We start from the raw sequence: 15,954 nt of genomic DNA on the forward strand, positions 1-15,954 counted from the left end.
CCTGGCTGAAGTCGGACGCTTAACCGACTGCGCCACCCAGGCGCCCCTGATTTTTATTAATTTCTAAAGAGATTGACTTTATATACAGAAATCTGGCTACAACCTAACAAATGAATTATTCTTATGTTCATTAGTTGGCCAATTTAAGTAATTATGAAAAGTTCAACAATACTTTAACTGGCAATGAGAGCCTAGTTATGTAAATTTTGCCACCACAACTTTGGATTTCTTTGTAGTGAGATAAGACATTTCTAGACTTTTTTATGGGGGGAAAATTGTCAAACTAGTTGAAACTCTGCAATGCCCAACTGAGGAAAAGATCTCTATGTTAAATCAAAGGTATAAACTCCACATCAGTAGAAAACAAAATTCCACAGAAGAGGAAAAAAAGAAACTGATGCCAGAATTTAAATGAATCCTGTTGGGGTGCTTGGGTGGCCCAGATCATGATCTCATGGTTCATGAGTTTGAGCCCTGTATTAGGCTCTGTGCTGACAACTCAGAGCCTGGAGCCTGCTTTGGGTTCTGTGTCTCCCTCTCTCTCTGCTCCTCCCTCACTCGTGCTCTGTATCTGTCTCTCAAATATAAATGTTAAAAAAAAATTTAGAAAAGAAAAATAAAATGAATCATGTCTACTTCACTACCTGAACACAAGATATTTTACCAAGGAGTATACCATGACTTTGCATTGTGTAGATATAAACTTAACAACATTCATTCATATTTCATCTCTTATGTAATTAAAAAGACTGTAAAATTATATTTTGCATATATGCTCTATTCTTATAACACTATACAATCATACACTTATAATATTATTATTCAATGTTAGTTACTCAAAGCCATACTGTACTATGGTGATTTAAGAATAATTTTGACCATACACAATTTTTGCATTCCATGCTAACTTTAGAACTTACCCTCCACCCCAAAATATACAACACTGTGTATTACACTGTGAGCAGTATAAAAAAAACGGACAATTAAGTTGGTGGTAAATGTGGTAAACTCAGAAATAGAAAAAAAAGAAAAAAAAAACAAAAAACAAAACAAAAAAAACCTTCCAAATGCTTACTTTCTCCATATTCCACTCTCTCTAGATGTAGTCCAAAAAGAAATGACAAAGGATAATGACAAGTAACAACAACAAAAAAAGATACAAAATGAGGTTTTTGATCAAAATCTAAAAAATCTTTAAAAAAAATCTAAAAGCTGTTTTTCTACCTGGAGAGACAAGGTATAAAACAGTACAGAAACTTCTACAATGAGGATTAATTTATTTACTATTACATATGAACCAATATATTTTGATGCCAAATATTCACTATTGACAGGTTAAAAATCCCCTACAAAGTTACACTAAAAAGTACCAAAAATTTGTAGCTATTTCAGGAATAGAATAGTTACAGTGAGCTCTTCTCCTCCTACTGTTACAACTGTGTGACTTTCAATTGAGATTTGCTAAGCCAAACATCATTTTAAGTCAGTGGCCCATGTATACTCCAAAGAATCATACAGTCCTATTCTAATTGCTAAAATGGAATCTGGATTATGAGAATTTTTTAATTTAGCAAGTTAGAAAACTTAATAAAAAATAGCATCTCAGGTTATCTACATGAACTGCAAAGAAGTAAATTGAATTTTCTTATTGAAAAGGGCCCATCCTAATACTTAAATTTCTTGTGGCAATATGAAATTCTTTCACTTACCAGAAAGACCTGGTTGGCACTTTCACTGAGAGTTGAGTCATCTGGGCTGTCAACAGGTGTCTGACGTGTAAACTTTGAATCAAACTGACTCACATCCTCCTCAGATTGCTTTATGAAAAAACAAAATGATTAGAAAATGATGAATGTCTGTATTATATATATCAATCAAATGCATTACTTGCATTAGACAAGACTCTAGATAGAACTCTTTTCACAGGATTTGACTGTAATAAAATATCAGAATACTCTTAGTAGGCAAAGACTAAAGAATAAATACAGGTGGAAAGTATCAAAGGTCAAATTATATCTTCAAACTTTAGACATATATTAAAATAGATTATAGTACACCCTTACCATTCTTTATCATTCTTATTAAAAGTTTGTCAGATCACCTGGGTGGTGTCCAACTCTTTTTATTTTTTTTTTAACTTTTTTTTTTTTTAAGTTTACTTATTTTGAGAGGGGGAGGGTGGGGGGGGGGTGGAGAAAGAAAGAGAGAGAATTCCAAGCAGGCTCTGCACTGTCAGTGTGGAGCCCATCACGTGGCTCAAGTGAGATCATGACCTGAGCCAAAATCAAGAGTTAGACGCTTAACCGACTGAGCCATCCAGGCACCCCCCGCCACCCACACCCCAAGCATCTGACTCTCTATTTCCACCCAGGTCATGACCTCACAGTTGAGGGATCAAGCCTTGCTTTGGGCTCTGGGTTGGGCATGGAACATGCTTGGGATTCTCTTTCCCTCTCCCTCTGCTCCTCCCACATGTGCTCTCTCACATTCCCACCCCCTCCAAAAAAATCTGAATGTCAATCTTCCCCACTTACAAAGCTTCAGTGTGCCTAGTCCATTGGCTAAATTCCTTGTTAGATATAATTTGCTCAGTTGGCCACTGCAGGTTTATAATAAACCTGAGAAACTACTGAAGCAGAGATTTAACACAAAACACATTTGTAAATGCTCTAAAGTTTCTTTCTATAGCTTATTTCATCCCTTTAGACTGCTCAGGGAGAAATAACAACATTCTACTTTTTGAGTACATTTTCTTGTGAAAAATGTCACCCAAATCTTTTTTTTTTTTTTTTTATGAAATTTATTGTCAAATTGGTTTCCATACAACACCCACTGCTCATCCCAACAGGTGCCCTCCTCAATACCCATCACCCACCCACCCCGCCCTCCCACCCCCCATAAACCCTCAGTTTGTTCTCAGTTTTTAGGAGTCTCTTATGTTTTGGCTCCCTCCCTAACCATTTTTTTTTTCTTCCCCTCTCCCATGGTCTTCTGTTAAGTTTCTCAGGATCCACACAGGAGTGAAAACATATGGAATCTGTCCTTCTCTGTATGACTTATTTCACTTAGCATAACACTCTCCAGTTCCATCCATGTTGCTACAAAAGGCCATATTTCATTCTTTCTCATTGCCACGTAATATTCCATTGTGTATATAAACCACAATTTCTTTATCCATTCATCAGTTGATGGACATTTAGGCTCTTTCCATAATTTGGCTATTGTTGAGAGTGCTGCTATAAACATTGGGGTACAAGTGCCCCTATGCATCAGCACTCCTGTATCCCTTGGGTAAATTCCTAGCAGTGCTATTGCTGGGTCATAGGGTAGGTCTATTTTTAATTTTTTGAGGAACCTCCACACTGTTTTCCAGAGCGGCTGCACCAGTTTGCATTCCCACCAACAGTACAAGAGGGCTCCCATTTCTCCACATCCTCACCAGCATCTATAGTCTCCTGTTTTGTTCATTTTATCCACTCTGACTGGCATGAGGTGATATCTGAGTGTGGTTTTGATTTGTATTTCCCTGATGAGGAGCAACGTTGAACATCTTTTCATGTGCCTGTTGGCCATCTGGATGTCTTCTTTAGAGAAGTGTTTATTCATGGTTTCTGCCCATTTCTTCACTGGATTATTTGTTTTTCGGGTGTGAAGTTTGGTGAGCTCTTTATAGATTTTGGATACTACCCCTTGGTCCGATATGTCATTTGCAAATATCTTTTCCCATTCTGTTGGTTGCCTTTTAGTTTTGTTGGTTGTTTCCTTTACTGTGCAGAAGCTTTTTATCTTCATGAGGTCCCAATAGTTCATTTTTGCTTTTAATTCCCTTGCCTCTGGGGATGTGTCAAGTAAGAAATTGCTGCGGCTGAGGTCAGAGAGGTTTTTCCCTGCTTTCTCCTCTAGGGTTTTGATGGTTTCCTGTCTCACATTCAGGTCCTTTATCCATTTTGAGTTTGTTTTTTGTGAATGGTGTAAGAAAGTGGTCTAGTTTCATCCTTCTGCATGTTGCTTCCATCCAGTTCTCCCAGCACCATTTGTTAGAGACTGTCTTTTTTCCATTGGATATTCTTTCCTGCTTTGTCAAAGATTAGTTGGCCATACTTTTGTGGGTCTAGTTCTGGGGTTTCTATTCTATTCCATTGGTCTATGTTCTATTTTTGTGTCAATACCATGCTGTCTTGATGATTACAGCTTTGTAGTAGAGGCTAAAGTCTGGGATTGTGATGCCTCCTGCTTTGGTCTTCTTCAAAATTACTTTGGCTATTCGGGGCCTTTTGTGGTTCCATACAAATTTTAGGATTGCTTGTTATAGCTTCGAGAAGAATGCTGGTGCAATTTTGATTGGGATTGCGTTGAATGTGTAGATAGCTTCGGGTACTATTGACAAAAATGTCACCTAAATCTAACTACACTGTTTCCTTAATTCTTTCTCTCTGGTACAACAGACTTTGTGGTCATGTCAAAAGAGCTTAGGAACCAATATGAAGAAGCACCCGGTGTCCAAAGATGGTAAAAGGTGAGCATCACTAAAGATTAGTGCAATGGATTGAAACACAAATAAAAGGCATGAATTCATAATTATACTTAAAAAAAAATTATACTTAAAAAAAAATTCATTGGTCAATTGGGAAGATGTTACGGAATAATTTATTATTTTGAAAACTGGGAAAGAAACATTTATCCTTCCTTTTCTGTAGGAAATGTAAGAGTTTCTCTTTATGGATAAATTCAGTAATGAAGAATGAATAATAGTATTAAAATAAAACAATTTTGCAAACCCCTAATGAAATCTTGAAACTAGGCTAGAGTTTCTCAATCTCCGCACTACTGACATCTTGGGCTTCATAATTCTTGTTGTAGAGGCCTGTCCTGTGTAATATAGGATGTCTGGAGCATCTCTGGCCTCTATCCACTGCATTCCAGTAGTATCCCCTCCCCAAATTGTGACAACTTGTCTCCAAACCTTGGCAAATTGAACTTAGCTGAGAATTACTGATGTAGGCAATGATCAATGACCACTAACATTACTAAAAAATACAAATGACCAAAACATACAACATCAAAAGTTTAATCAGAATCAGATTAAGCATCTAAATCTAACTACTAGGTTTCAGAAATACAGGGAACAGATGAATATGGTCAATGACACTATGGGGTTAAAAATCAACAAAATCAAAATGTAAGGAACCCTACAGGACAAATAACCCAGTTTCTTCAGTAAGTCCTCAGGAGAGGAATTGAGCGGGAGTGGGTATTATCTACAGATGGAAAGAGAACTAAGAGACACAATAACCAAACTGTACATAGACCTTGATTGAATCATCACTGAAACAAACCAATGGGGAGCAAAACAAAACAAAAGAAACTGGGGAACTTGTCAGCTTTTTAGTTGTAATGATAGCATAGCAGTTATATTTACGTTTAAATAAGATGACCTGACAATCTGGACAATTGGTACATGAGGGTTAATTATCCTTACAATTGTATATGTGAAAATTTTAAAGCAAGTTAACCTGTGTTCCAGGACCACATTATCATCATCATTATCCTCCTCCTCCTCCACCTTCATTTCAAGAAATATAAACTATGTTTTCTCACATTCTGAGGTGGGAGAAAGACAAGAACACACTAACCCATTTACTCATAAACATATTGTAATGATCTGAGTTGTGTCCCCCTCAACATTCATATGTTGAAGTTCTAACCCCCAGGACCTCCGAATGGAACCTTGTTTGGACTGAGAGTCAGTGAAGATGAAATTAGTTAAGATGAGGCCATTCTGGAGCAGGGAAGATCCTAATTCAGTATGAGTGGTATCCTGATAAAAAGGGAAAATCTGGACACAGATCTGCATAAAAGGAAAATGCAAACATAAAAGCAGGGATCGGGTGATATGCCTACAAGCCAAGGATCGCCAAAGATTATTATTAGCAAACCACCAAAAGCCAGGAGGGTGGCAGAATGGAAGAGAAGTTTCTCAGAGCCTTCAGAAGAAACCAAGCCTGTCAACATCTTAACCTTGGACATCTAGTCTCCAGAGCTGGAATACAATAAACTTCTGCTTTAAGCCACCTAGTCTGTGGTACTTTGTTACAGCAACCCTAGCAAACTAATACACATATATGCTGTATTTTTAAGAAAAAATTTCCAGAAAATTCAATTCAAAATAAGGTTGAATCAGAGGGTAACCACACTTACCTTGATAACTATTTTGTTATGTATATAAATGTTAAATGATTACGCTATATACCTGAAACTTATATAATATTATACATCAACTAAACTTCAATTAGAAATAACAAATAAAATAGGGGCGCCTGGCTGGCTCAGTTGGAAGAGCATGAGACTCTTGGATCTCAGGATTGTGAGGTCAACCCCCATGTGGGATGCACAGATTACTTAAATAAATAAAACTTTTGTGGTGCCTGGGTGGCTCAGTCAGTTAAGCATCTGACTCTTGATTTCAGCTTAGGTCATGATCTCACGGTTCGTGGGATCGAGCCCTGCACTGGACTCTGCACTGACAGCAGGGAGCCTGCTCGGCCCTCTCTCTCTGCCCCTCCCCTCCTCACGTTCTTTCACTCTCTCAAAACAAATAAACATTTATAAGCAAATAAATAAATAAAACATTAAAATTTTTTTTAATTTTATTTTAAAATAAAATAGGGTAGATCTAAGCAAAAAAAATAAAAAAATAAAAAAATAAATGCAAAAAAGTTTCAACTACTAGGGGCACCTGGGTGGCTCAGTCTGTTGGGCAACCAACTTTGGCTCAGGTCATGATCTCGTGGTTTGTGGGTTCAAGCCCCGCGCTGGGCTCTGCACTGACAGCTCAGAGCCTGGAGCCTGCCTCGAATTCTAGGTCTCCCTCTCTCTCTGCCCCTCCCCCACTCATGCTCTGTCTCCCTTTCCTTCAAAAATAAATAAACATTAAAAAAAAATTAAAAAATGTTCCAACTACTTGAAATATTTAATTGTCTTTAGCAACCAACCTAAAAATAGTTAACATAGGGGTGTCTGGGTGGCTCAGGTGGTTTAACATACAACTTTGCCGCTGGTCATGACCTCAGAGTTTGTGGGTTTGAGCCCCACATCAGGCTTTGCATTGACAGCACAGAGCCTGCTTGGGACTCTCTGTCTTCCGCTTTCTCTGCCCCTCCCCCGTTTATACTTTCTCTTTCTCTCTCAAAAATAAACATTAAAAAAAAGTTAATCATCCTATACTCATCAATTGCTACTGGTAGTAAGTCCTTGAAAAGACTGCATAGAATAAAGATTCTGAAGAGAAGTCAAAGTTTTCCGAATTGTTAATATAAACAAAATGTTTCTGAATGCTCTGAGATTTTCTTATTCTAAAAAAGCACGAGGTCTTTCAAATAATATGCTTTCGTGTATACATACCAACAGAGGTTTAAAAGGGGGTTCCACCTTCCTAGCCAGCAGTTCTTCCCAATTAATATGCCTGAAGAATGGATGAGCCTAGAAAAAAGGAGCAGAAAGAAAAATCAAGGGAAACAGACTTCACTGGATTGACAAAGTAACTGCCTATTTGAAGTTACACCAATCACAAAATAAGCTGTACTTTAAACAACTACATACAAGCTTCACAAATACATAAAATTAGCACTATCTTCCACTCAAACCAAACAGATCAATCCCTACTTGAACTTCTCCAGCATCCCCAGGACCAGCTCCAAGACGAGAAGCAGCATTTCTTTTCAGCAGCTTTAGGGAGGGGGAAAAAAAATTGATGAACCTTAGTCAAATTGATTAGTTTTCATTTATAAAATTTGCTTGTCTATACTGCTAATCTATTTTGAGAAAATATGATTTATTAATTACTACTAAATACTGTTTAGGAACAAAAAGTAAAGAAAATCTTTAAACAAATTTGTACTTTACCTGCAAAAACTGTAGGCTTTCTTTTTTTAATATATGTGTATGATTCTTTATTCAAAACGTATATTCAATTATATCCATTTAAATCCCAGTAGTTGTGGCTTATTGTTTGGTGTCCTACCTTTTTAAGCAGATCTCTGGCTTCTTGTGTGAGGTAGGGAGGCAAATTGAGTTTACATTTGAGGATTTTGTCAATTGTTTTCTTTCTATTCTCCCCAGTGAACGGGGGCTAGGAGCAGAAGAGAGTGAGAAAAATCAGCATATAAAAAAAATAAAATCATCAATTTCCTGAATTAGTCAGTTATGCATAGACATCAGAAATATATGCTGTGATATGGGCTGCCTGCTAAAGATCTGTAGTTTTTAAGCAATGGGACAGAAGAAACAGCAACATCCTAGAAGAAACTGGGTTTCCACTATTAACTTTGTGTGGTAATATATGAGCCATGTGCTTATATTCTTTACTTTCTCTATTTACAAAATAAGGGCAGTACCTATTTTATACCTGTTTCACAGGACTGCCGTGGCAGATCATTTAAAAAAAATGTTTTTAAAAGTATAGGGGAAGTACTACTAATAAAGCATTATTAGCATGATTTTTTTAAATTTTTTTTTTACTCCATCAGTAACACTTTTAGAAGGCACAGAAAAGGTCTCTTCCTATAATGATTTATAACTACCCAGCACAGACCAGAATACATGCAGCTTTTAACTGTGCACCTACTGCTCCAGTCAGCATGTCATACATTAATGCTCCCAAACTCCACCAATCCACAGCACGATTGTGGCCACTTCTCATCAAGATTTCAGGGGCCCTACAATGAGAAAAATAATACTCCTAAAAAATTCACCCATTTGCATGTCATCTGAATTAGAATTTTAAAAACAATATACAGAGCCAATTGTTGCTATCGAAAATATAGCACACTATTATTACGTAGCCAGGTAAAAGTCAGCTATTACCCCCAAACCAGTTATATTTCTTTCAACATGCAGCTCACATGTATTCTATTGTTCCACAAAATGTGTGTGTGACTGTTCCATCATGAATAGATTCCTTGCATAGTCCAAAGTCTGTTAGTTTCACATGACCTACAATGAAAGATCATAGCATGGTTATTCTGAGAATTCTAAGTATGTACAGTGTTTGAATGTATCATACAAGACAATAATCTACAATAATGTAGATTATTAATTATTAACTTTTTCTGCCTTAAATATTTTTTTGAAGATACAAAGAACTAGCAAGGTGCCATCCATAAAATAAGATGCTAACTCCCTACAAGGCTAGTGTAGTCATCTTTTGCCAAAGGCTCCAGCTTTACCTATACCTAGAATTCTCTACCATCCTGAGAAAGTAAACACTGGAAAAATTCTCCGAAATCTGGCTTAAGTATACAACCCCTAATAAAAATATGCTGTACCTTTTAAACAGAGGTGTTAACCTGTACTTCAAATATGTAACTTTTACCACAGTGAACTGTGACTTGAGAGTTTTTAAAATGGTCTCAGAAAGTCACTGTAACAAGTTAGCTTATTCTGCCAACCCTGCCAGTTCAGAAAAAGAAATGAAATTGCTACATGGCATGGGACCGTCATCTCTTGCCCAGAAAGTAAAAAACTGACTACCTTACACAAAGAACATTTCAGTTCAAGTTTAGCTTTACTGAACTGTTATTAGATATCCCATGGTTCAACAATCCCAGGGACCCTACTATTCCAGGGTTGTTTCAGAAAAAAGAAAAGGCAATGGCCTACTGATTCAAATGTAAATGTGTACTTCACTATGACACAGAAGAAATATGACCTTTATTTTCACAGAACTACCTGACACTGACACACTCAAGTTTATGGATCAAAGAAGTTAACTAGTCACTTCCCTATTCTATCCTTTGCCTTAGAATTCAGAATCAGAATCCAAGTTTGGGGGGATGAGAGCAGAACTGGGAGGGAGGGAGGGAGATACATAGATTCTCATGATATACGTGGTTAAGTACAGCATTTCTCCAAAAAAAAAAAAAAAAGGAAAGAAAGAAGAAAAACACAGTTTGAAATGGATTTATACTAGTGTCAGTTGTCCACACACCATTTCCTGTCCAAGAATTTAAAACTCTTAACTACCTCGTGTATCATTTTGTAAACCTTGAAAGATCAGCTGTTGCTACCAGCACCCCAACAGCCTGGTTGGTTGATTGAACTGCAAAGTCTACATAGCCCATATTACTCTTGCATAAATCGAACGGTCTGTAGCAGCATGCAGTTGTAATCAAGACTCAGTCTACTCTACCTATAGCTGTACAGAATATTAGCCTTTCTAAATTTTTTTTTAATGTTTTTATTTATTTTTGCGACAGAGAGAGACAGAGCATGAGCAGGGGAAGGGCAGAAAGAGGGGGAGACACAGAATCGGAAGCAGGCTCCAGGCTCTGAGCTGTCAGCACAGAGCCCGATGCGGGGCTCGAACCCACAGACTGTCAGATCATGACCTGAGCTGAAGTCAGACGCTTAACCGACTGAGCCACCCAGGAGCCCCAAGCCTTTCTGATTTTTATGTTTGTTGTTACAAAGAGCAAGAATAAACCGATGCCTACAATAAACATTTTCTTTCCAAGGCTGTATCAAATATTTTTGTTCCATTCTAATCCTTTTTTTCATAGCATCAAGAAAATTTATCATAAAAAGTACTGATTCTAATATTTATGTATTTTTATCCTTAAGGAAAACCCAATTTATAGAGTTAAGATTTACTTTCCAATTTAAGGAACAAACCAAAATTAGAGTTGGACTGGCTTTTGATATATAAAGATTTCAAAAGAATTATAAGCTATACAGAGCAAGGATTAAACTGAAAGGGTTGGGTGGCCAATTATCCTTAACTCCCTTTAATCTCATCAATTACAAATACCTAAATACCTAAATTTCAGCAAGTATTATGATGCCATAAATTCTGAGGGAGGAATGTATAATAATAGATACGTGACTATGGGGCTTTGAAAAATGACCATGACCTGTGAGGGAGGATTTTAAGATGATTATTTACTATAGAATTGTTTACGGTATATCTCCACCTTGGTGATTTAGCATGATATTCTCCGGCTTCAGGTCTCTGTAGATGATCCCCTTTTGATGTAAATGCCCCAAAGCCATGGAGATTTCTGCCAAGTAAAAGCTGGAAACAAAAGTGATTTAATAAAATTAAAAAGAGTAATATACTCAAAGCAGTTTATGTATGGAGCAAAATTCCTTGAAAGAAATAGACATGCACCAAAGACCAAATTAGTGGGGATGGGGGTGGGGATGGGGGAAAGAGATGGCATAGGATGCTGCCAAAAGGCATGATGACATTTATGTTTCACTTATTTAGTGAAACTATGTTTAATTTCATCATTAGAACATACTGCTAAAATTGCAAAGAAGTCCAGAATATGCCAAACTGTCACTGGTTTTTGTTCTGTTTGTGTGGCAATTAGGCCAATAGTCATTCAGATCAAAGCAATTTTCTCCCACCCACCCCCAATTTTAAAATCCCACAGGACATAGGAACTTTGTTATTCTTAGAGATTAAGTCTTAGTTTCAAAAGATACCTTATAAATAACCTGACCCTTAGAAGCCCGCTCATCCCTTAACACAGCTGCTATTTATATACAGTTCATGCCCACAGTATCTGCCCTCCCTCTTGCCAGCCAGCCCACAACTATAAACTGTGTGACACTCAAATTTATCTACCTCAAAAGAATAAAGGGCTGAGTCAACCCTGTCTGGATTCGAAAAGCACAAGGCACTGCAATACTGGCTGCATAACAATGTTGCAATCCTGCAGATTACTCCAGGATGGAGAGGGTGTGTCCTAGAGGACTGAGGCAGTTTCACAGCCAGCAGGACCACAAACACAGCCTCCAACATGGCTCAGAGAGCCTCCTCCAAAAAAGGGCACTTCATCCCTAAGGCTCTTAAATGCAGCTTCTGTGTTAGAAAAGGCCTGAAATTAAACAATGGAATGCAGTTTGGTAATTAAGGTAGAAAAAACATTTAAGTGTTTTCTATTCAATTAATGTGTAGGATAAACTGATTTATTGTTACCCAATACTGTCCTCTCACAAAAGGATGTGTATATTTTTAATTTGAAGCAGATGCCATCTTAAGAAATATAAGGGTAGATCCCATCCTGGCCATAGAATCAATCCACAGATGATGTGTGCCGGTTTATCACCTCCCTAAGACTGCACCTTGGGAACTGGAAAGTCTAAAAAAAAAGAGGAGATGATTTCTGATACTTTCCATTGTTCCACACATAAAGTTTCACCGGAAAACCACACTCACCCACAGCCAAGGCAGGCAGCTTACCAATTCAAGGAAAGAAAGCCCCAGTGAGAATGGTTCTGTTAAGGACTGGCGTGAAGAGCGTTCCACCCAAGGCCTGGGGGCAAAGGAATGACGTGACCTCCAAAAGCTGCCCAGTCCCATAGATACTTCTCCCCCTTGAAGTTCTGAGTGACTGACTGGCTCCAGAACAATTTATTGAATCATTTGGCTGCCCACAGTGAGAACAGGGCTTTACTTTTAATTATGTGAATCATTACCTGAATCCATGCAACCACAAAAATTTCACTTACCAGGCTGTGTCTTCCATAAATATTCCTTCTCTTTCTAACTGCATAAATAATTCTCCTCCTGTAAGGAAAAGGAAAAGACATTAGAAATAGAACAATCTTCATTTCCTACGCATTTCTAATGAGGGCTGTGCTTTCCTTTTAACCACAATTAAAAGGCATCAGCTCCTTAAAAATAAAAAACAGATCCTAAAAACTATAGGTTTAAAACTAAGTCCTCAGGATTCTATTTTTAGCAGTGTTCTTATTCTTATGTGAAATATATAAGTTTTGTAATTCTAGGTTTTACATCTATAAACTTCAAAATAGTTATAGATTCCAGACCTGAGGTTAAAAGAAATCTTGGTTAAAGCTTCTCTAACAGTTTAACCTAAGCAGAAAAATGTCAGTATATAATTGAGCCACCCTTACAAATTAAAATTAGTAAATGCCCTTATTCCATATTTTCAGAATTCTTAATCTAGAGGAATCTGGCAGCAGCTTTCTTAAAAGCATGGCACTATTCTGAATATTAAAATAAATAATGATAATAAAGAATTATATCCCACTGAATAACCTTAGAATCCATGAGTCCACAATGATGTAAATCAAAGAAGAGATCAATAAATTTTTAAAATGGGAGAGAAGGGAAAGTTCTTCATTACAGTAAAATACCAAATAATAAATGAATGAGGTATGATGGAATAAGAAAAATCAGTTGGCAATCATCATAGTTAAGTGTTTCAAGCAAGAATCAATGAATGCTAAAACTGTATGTGAAAGTTTGATGAGAGACGAGATATTTAAATAATCCCGAAGTATCTCAAGATACTTATTCATTACAAAGGGAAAATTTCACCAGGGAAAAAACTGGTAGACGCCACCTCATACATGTGATCAAAGTTAACATCAACAGTAATGGGACAAAGATATAAATGTCATGTACCTCCTGATCTGACAGAGAAGGACACAGTGTCACTTCGATGGTCCTCCCAAAAATGCATGACCTGAACCTAATCTTGAGGAAACATCAGATAAGCCCAAATTGATGTGCTCTACAAAATAACTGCCCTGTACGCTTCAAAAATGCTAAGGTCAAGAAAGACAAAGAAAGAATGAAGAACTGTTACAGATTAAAGGAAACTGAGAGATATTACTGTATCAACGTTAATTTCCTATTTTTGATCCTTTTAGTAGAGTTAAGTAAGATACTGCATTGATTTCAGAAAATATACACTGAAGTATTTAGGGGCAATGGGAAATCATGTCTGCAACACTCTCTTGAGCAGTCCAGAAAAAATATATATATACAAATACATGTGTGTGTATATATGCACACACACACATATACATATATACACACACATGCATATGTATATATACACATAAAGAGAGAGAAAAAGAAGGATGAAACAAAACTGGTAAAATGTTTGGGATATCTAGGTGAAGGATGTGTGAGAAGTCTTTGTACTATTTCTGCAACTTTTCTGTGTAAATCTGAAATTATGTCAAAATACAGTTACTAAAAAATGAAAAAAATGGCAACAGTCAAATAAAAGCGAAATTCTGCAGCTTTCTCTTCCATGTTATAGACCATTGTGAAATCCGTTATTCAGAAAACTCACATGTGCTTGCTGGAAATAGATACTTGTGATCTAGAAATGATAAGGAAGCAACAAGTTTCTAGGAGGTGGTAAATCCTAGAAAGTGTGGATGTTTTCCAATGTAAACTTCATAGTCTATCAAAAAAGCTATATTAAACCAAAAAATTATTCTCTTTAGAGATCCAATTCCAAAAATATTCAATAGCTTAAACAATACTCTCAGTAAGTTTTCCACTTCAATTTAGAAAAAATGCTTTGATGATTCATGTAAATTATAGTATCTTACCCAAGTGCAGTCAATGTGATGGCTATCAATTAGGGGTTTGTTATTTATGTAATTGATTACAAAGGGATAAGGATTAAGATAAAATTTTACAGATGGGGAAAAAAACTTTAACCTTTAAAGTTTCCTTCACATTTTTCTGCAAAAAGAAACATTTGGTCATATCTGAATTCCTTATGTCAATGTATTTGTCAATTTTAAGAATATTTAATCACATTGGGGAAAGCATTTTTCCATTGGAAAATAATTTTGACCCAGTTTCTGGAGCAAATGCAAATAATTACACCAAACTGAGTGTACTGACCGCTGAGATACTCAAGGATGAGGTAGAGTTTTCCACCGGTCTGAAAGGCATAAATTAAATCCACAATGAAGGGATGCTTTACTTCCTCCAGAATATTCCGTTCTGCTTTTGTATGAGCTGTATCTTTAGCATTTCTTACTATCATTGCCTAAAGGAAAAGAGATGATCTATAAGAACATAACAGTAGACATTTTTATAGTATCTGGAAAATCTATTTTGTGCTTTTCTTGCCAATATTAAAACTATTAATCATAGTTCCCACTAAAGACAGAGCTAGGAATAATGGAAGCCATTCACTTCTTATATGCACTGTCTAGACTCTCTGCAGTGAACATGTAAATGAAAACCTAGATACCTTTTTAAAAAATGTAAACAGATCAAGTTTATTCATATATTCACTAACTATTGAATGTCTACTATGCTCGAGGCTCTGCAATAAGAAAGCAGAACTAACAGAAGTCTCCAGCCTACAGGAGTCCGAAGTCCCAGGGAAGAGAGGTAAGTCAATGCAGGTAAGCACAAGGTGCTATGGGAGAATGGAGAACTGCATCTGACCTGGCAAGAAGTGTTCCCGGAAGGGGCAATACCTAAAGTGTACAGTGAAAAATAATTAAAATGAAATGTAGAGGGTAAAAAAAGGCATTTCCAGTGCAAAAGAGGCTTGACAGGACATGTCTAAGGAATCTATAAGTAGCTCAGTATGGTAAGAAGGGCTAGAAATTAGGCTGGATATCTGGGTGGAGACCAGGAAATACAAGGCCTAGGCATCTAGACAAAAGCATTTGAATCTTAGAAGCACAGGAGAAATGTTAAGGTTAGACAAATGAAAAACCCTTGGCTTTAAGACAGACAGTTTTAGTAGCAGTGTGGAATTTTAGGGAAGAAATGAGAGCAATTAGGAGGCTAGTACAGTAAATTAAGCAAAGTAAGACCTTAGGTAGAGTCCTATTGTAACTAAGGAAATTAAGTTGAGAAAAAAATAAAAAGATAAAGATGCATCATCAGCACTTGCTGACTAACTAGGTATGAGAAGAAATGATGATACCATGGTTTCTGCATAAGTAACAGGATAGATGATGGTTATCATTCAATAACAGGGAACGGAAGTCAAGAAAAAAGTATTGGGGAAAATGATGCACTGTTTTAGACATGTTAAGTCTGTTTAGATTATAGGACTAAGTTCTGGTACATGTAACATGAAAAAGTATATACACAGGTTATCAGCTGCAAAGTAGAAGGTTGGAAATAACCGAAATGCCCATGCATAGAATATT

The 15,954-nt window shown here is 36.7% G+C and overlaps 1 protein-coding gene across 11 annotated transcripts in view; it reads right to left on the reverse strand.

Annotated features, from left to right (window-relative positions):
• The window catches only part of RPS6KB1 (ribosomal protein S6 kinase B1), an 80,072-nt gene that overhangs the window by 43,500 nt on the left and 20,618 nt on the right, over positions 1-15,954 (reverse strand). For 8 of the 11 annotated variants that reach the window (XM_045490635.1, XM_045490633.1, XM_045490632.1 and 5 more), the window contains 9 exons: positions 14,681-14,828; positions 12,514-12,571; positions 10,968-11,068; positions 8,901-8,991; positions 8,624-8,714; positions 8,021-8,128; positions 7,663-7,725; positions 7,402-7,479; positions 1,710-1,817 (listed from right to left, as the gene is read on the reverse strand). In XM_045490635.1, the coding sequence (XP_045346591.1) occupies positions 1,710-1,817; positions 7,402-7,479; positions 7,663-7,725; positions 8,021-8,128; positions 8,624-8,714; positions 8,901-8,991; positions 10,968-11,068; positions 12,514-12,571; positions 14,681-14,828 (846 nt within the window). Of the gene's footprint in view, positions 1-1,709; positions 1,818-7,401; positions 7,480-7,662; positions 7,726-8,020; positions 8,129-8,623; positions 8,715-8,900; positions 8,992-10,967; positions 11,069-11,626; positions 12,144-12,244; positions 12,318-12,513; positions 12,572-14,680; positions 14,829-15,954 lie in introns of those variants that run through there. The other 3 variants (XM_045490638.1, XM_045490639.1, XM_045490640.1) reach the window with 3 other exon arrangements.

This window comes from Leopardus geoffroyi, chromosome E1 (genome assembly GCF_018350155.1).
Source record: "Leopardus geoffroyi isolate Oge1 chromosome E1, O.geoffroyi_Oge1_pat1.0, whole genome shotgun sequence".
NCBI classification, from domain to species: domain Eukaryota; kingdom Metazoa; phylum Chordata; class Mammalia; order Carnivora; family Felidae; genus Leopardus; species Leopardus geoffroyi.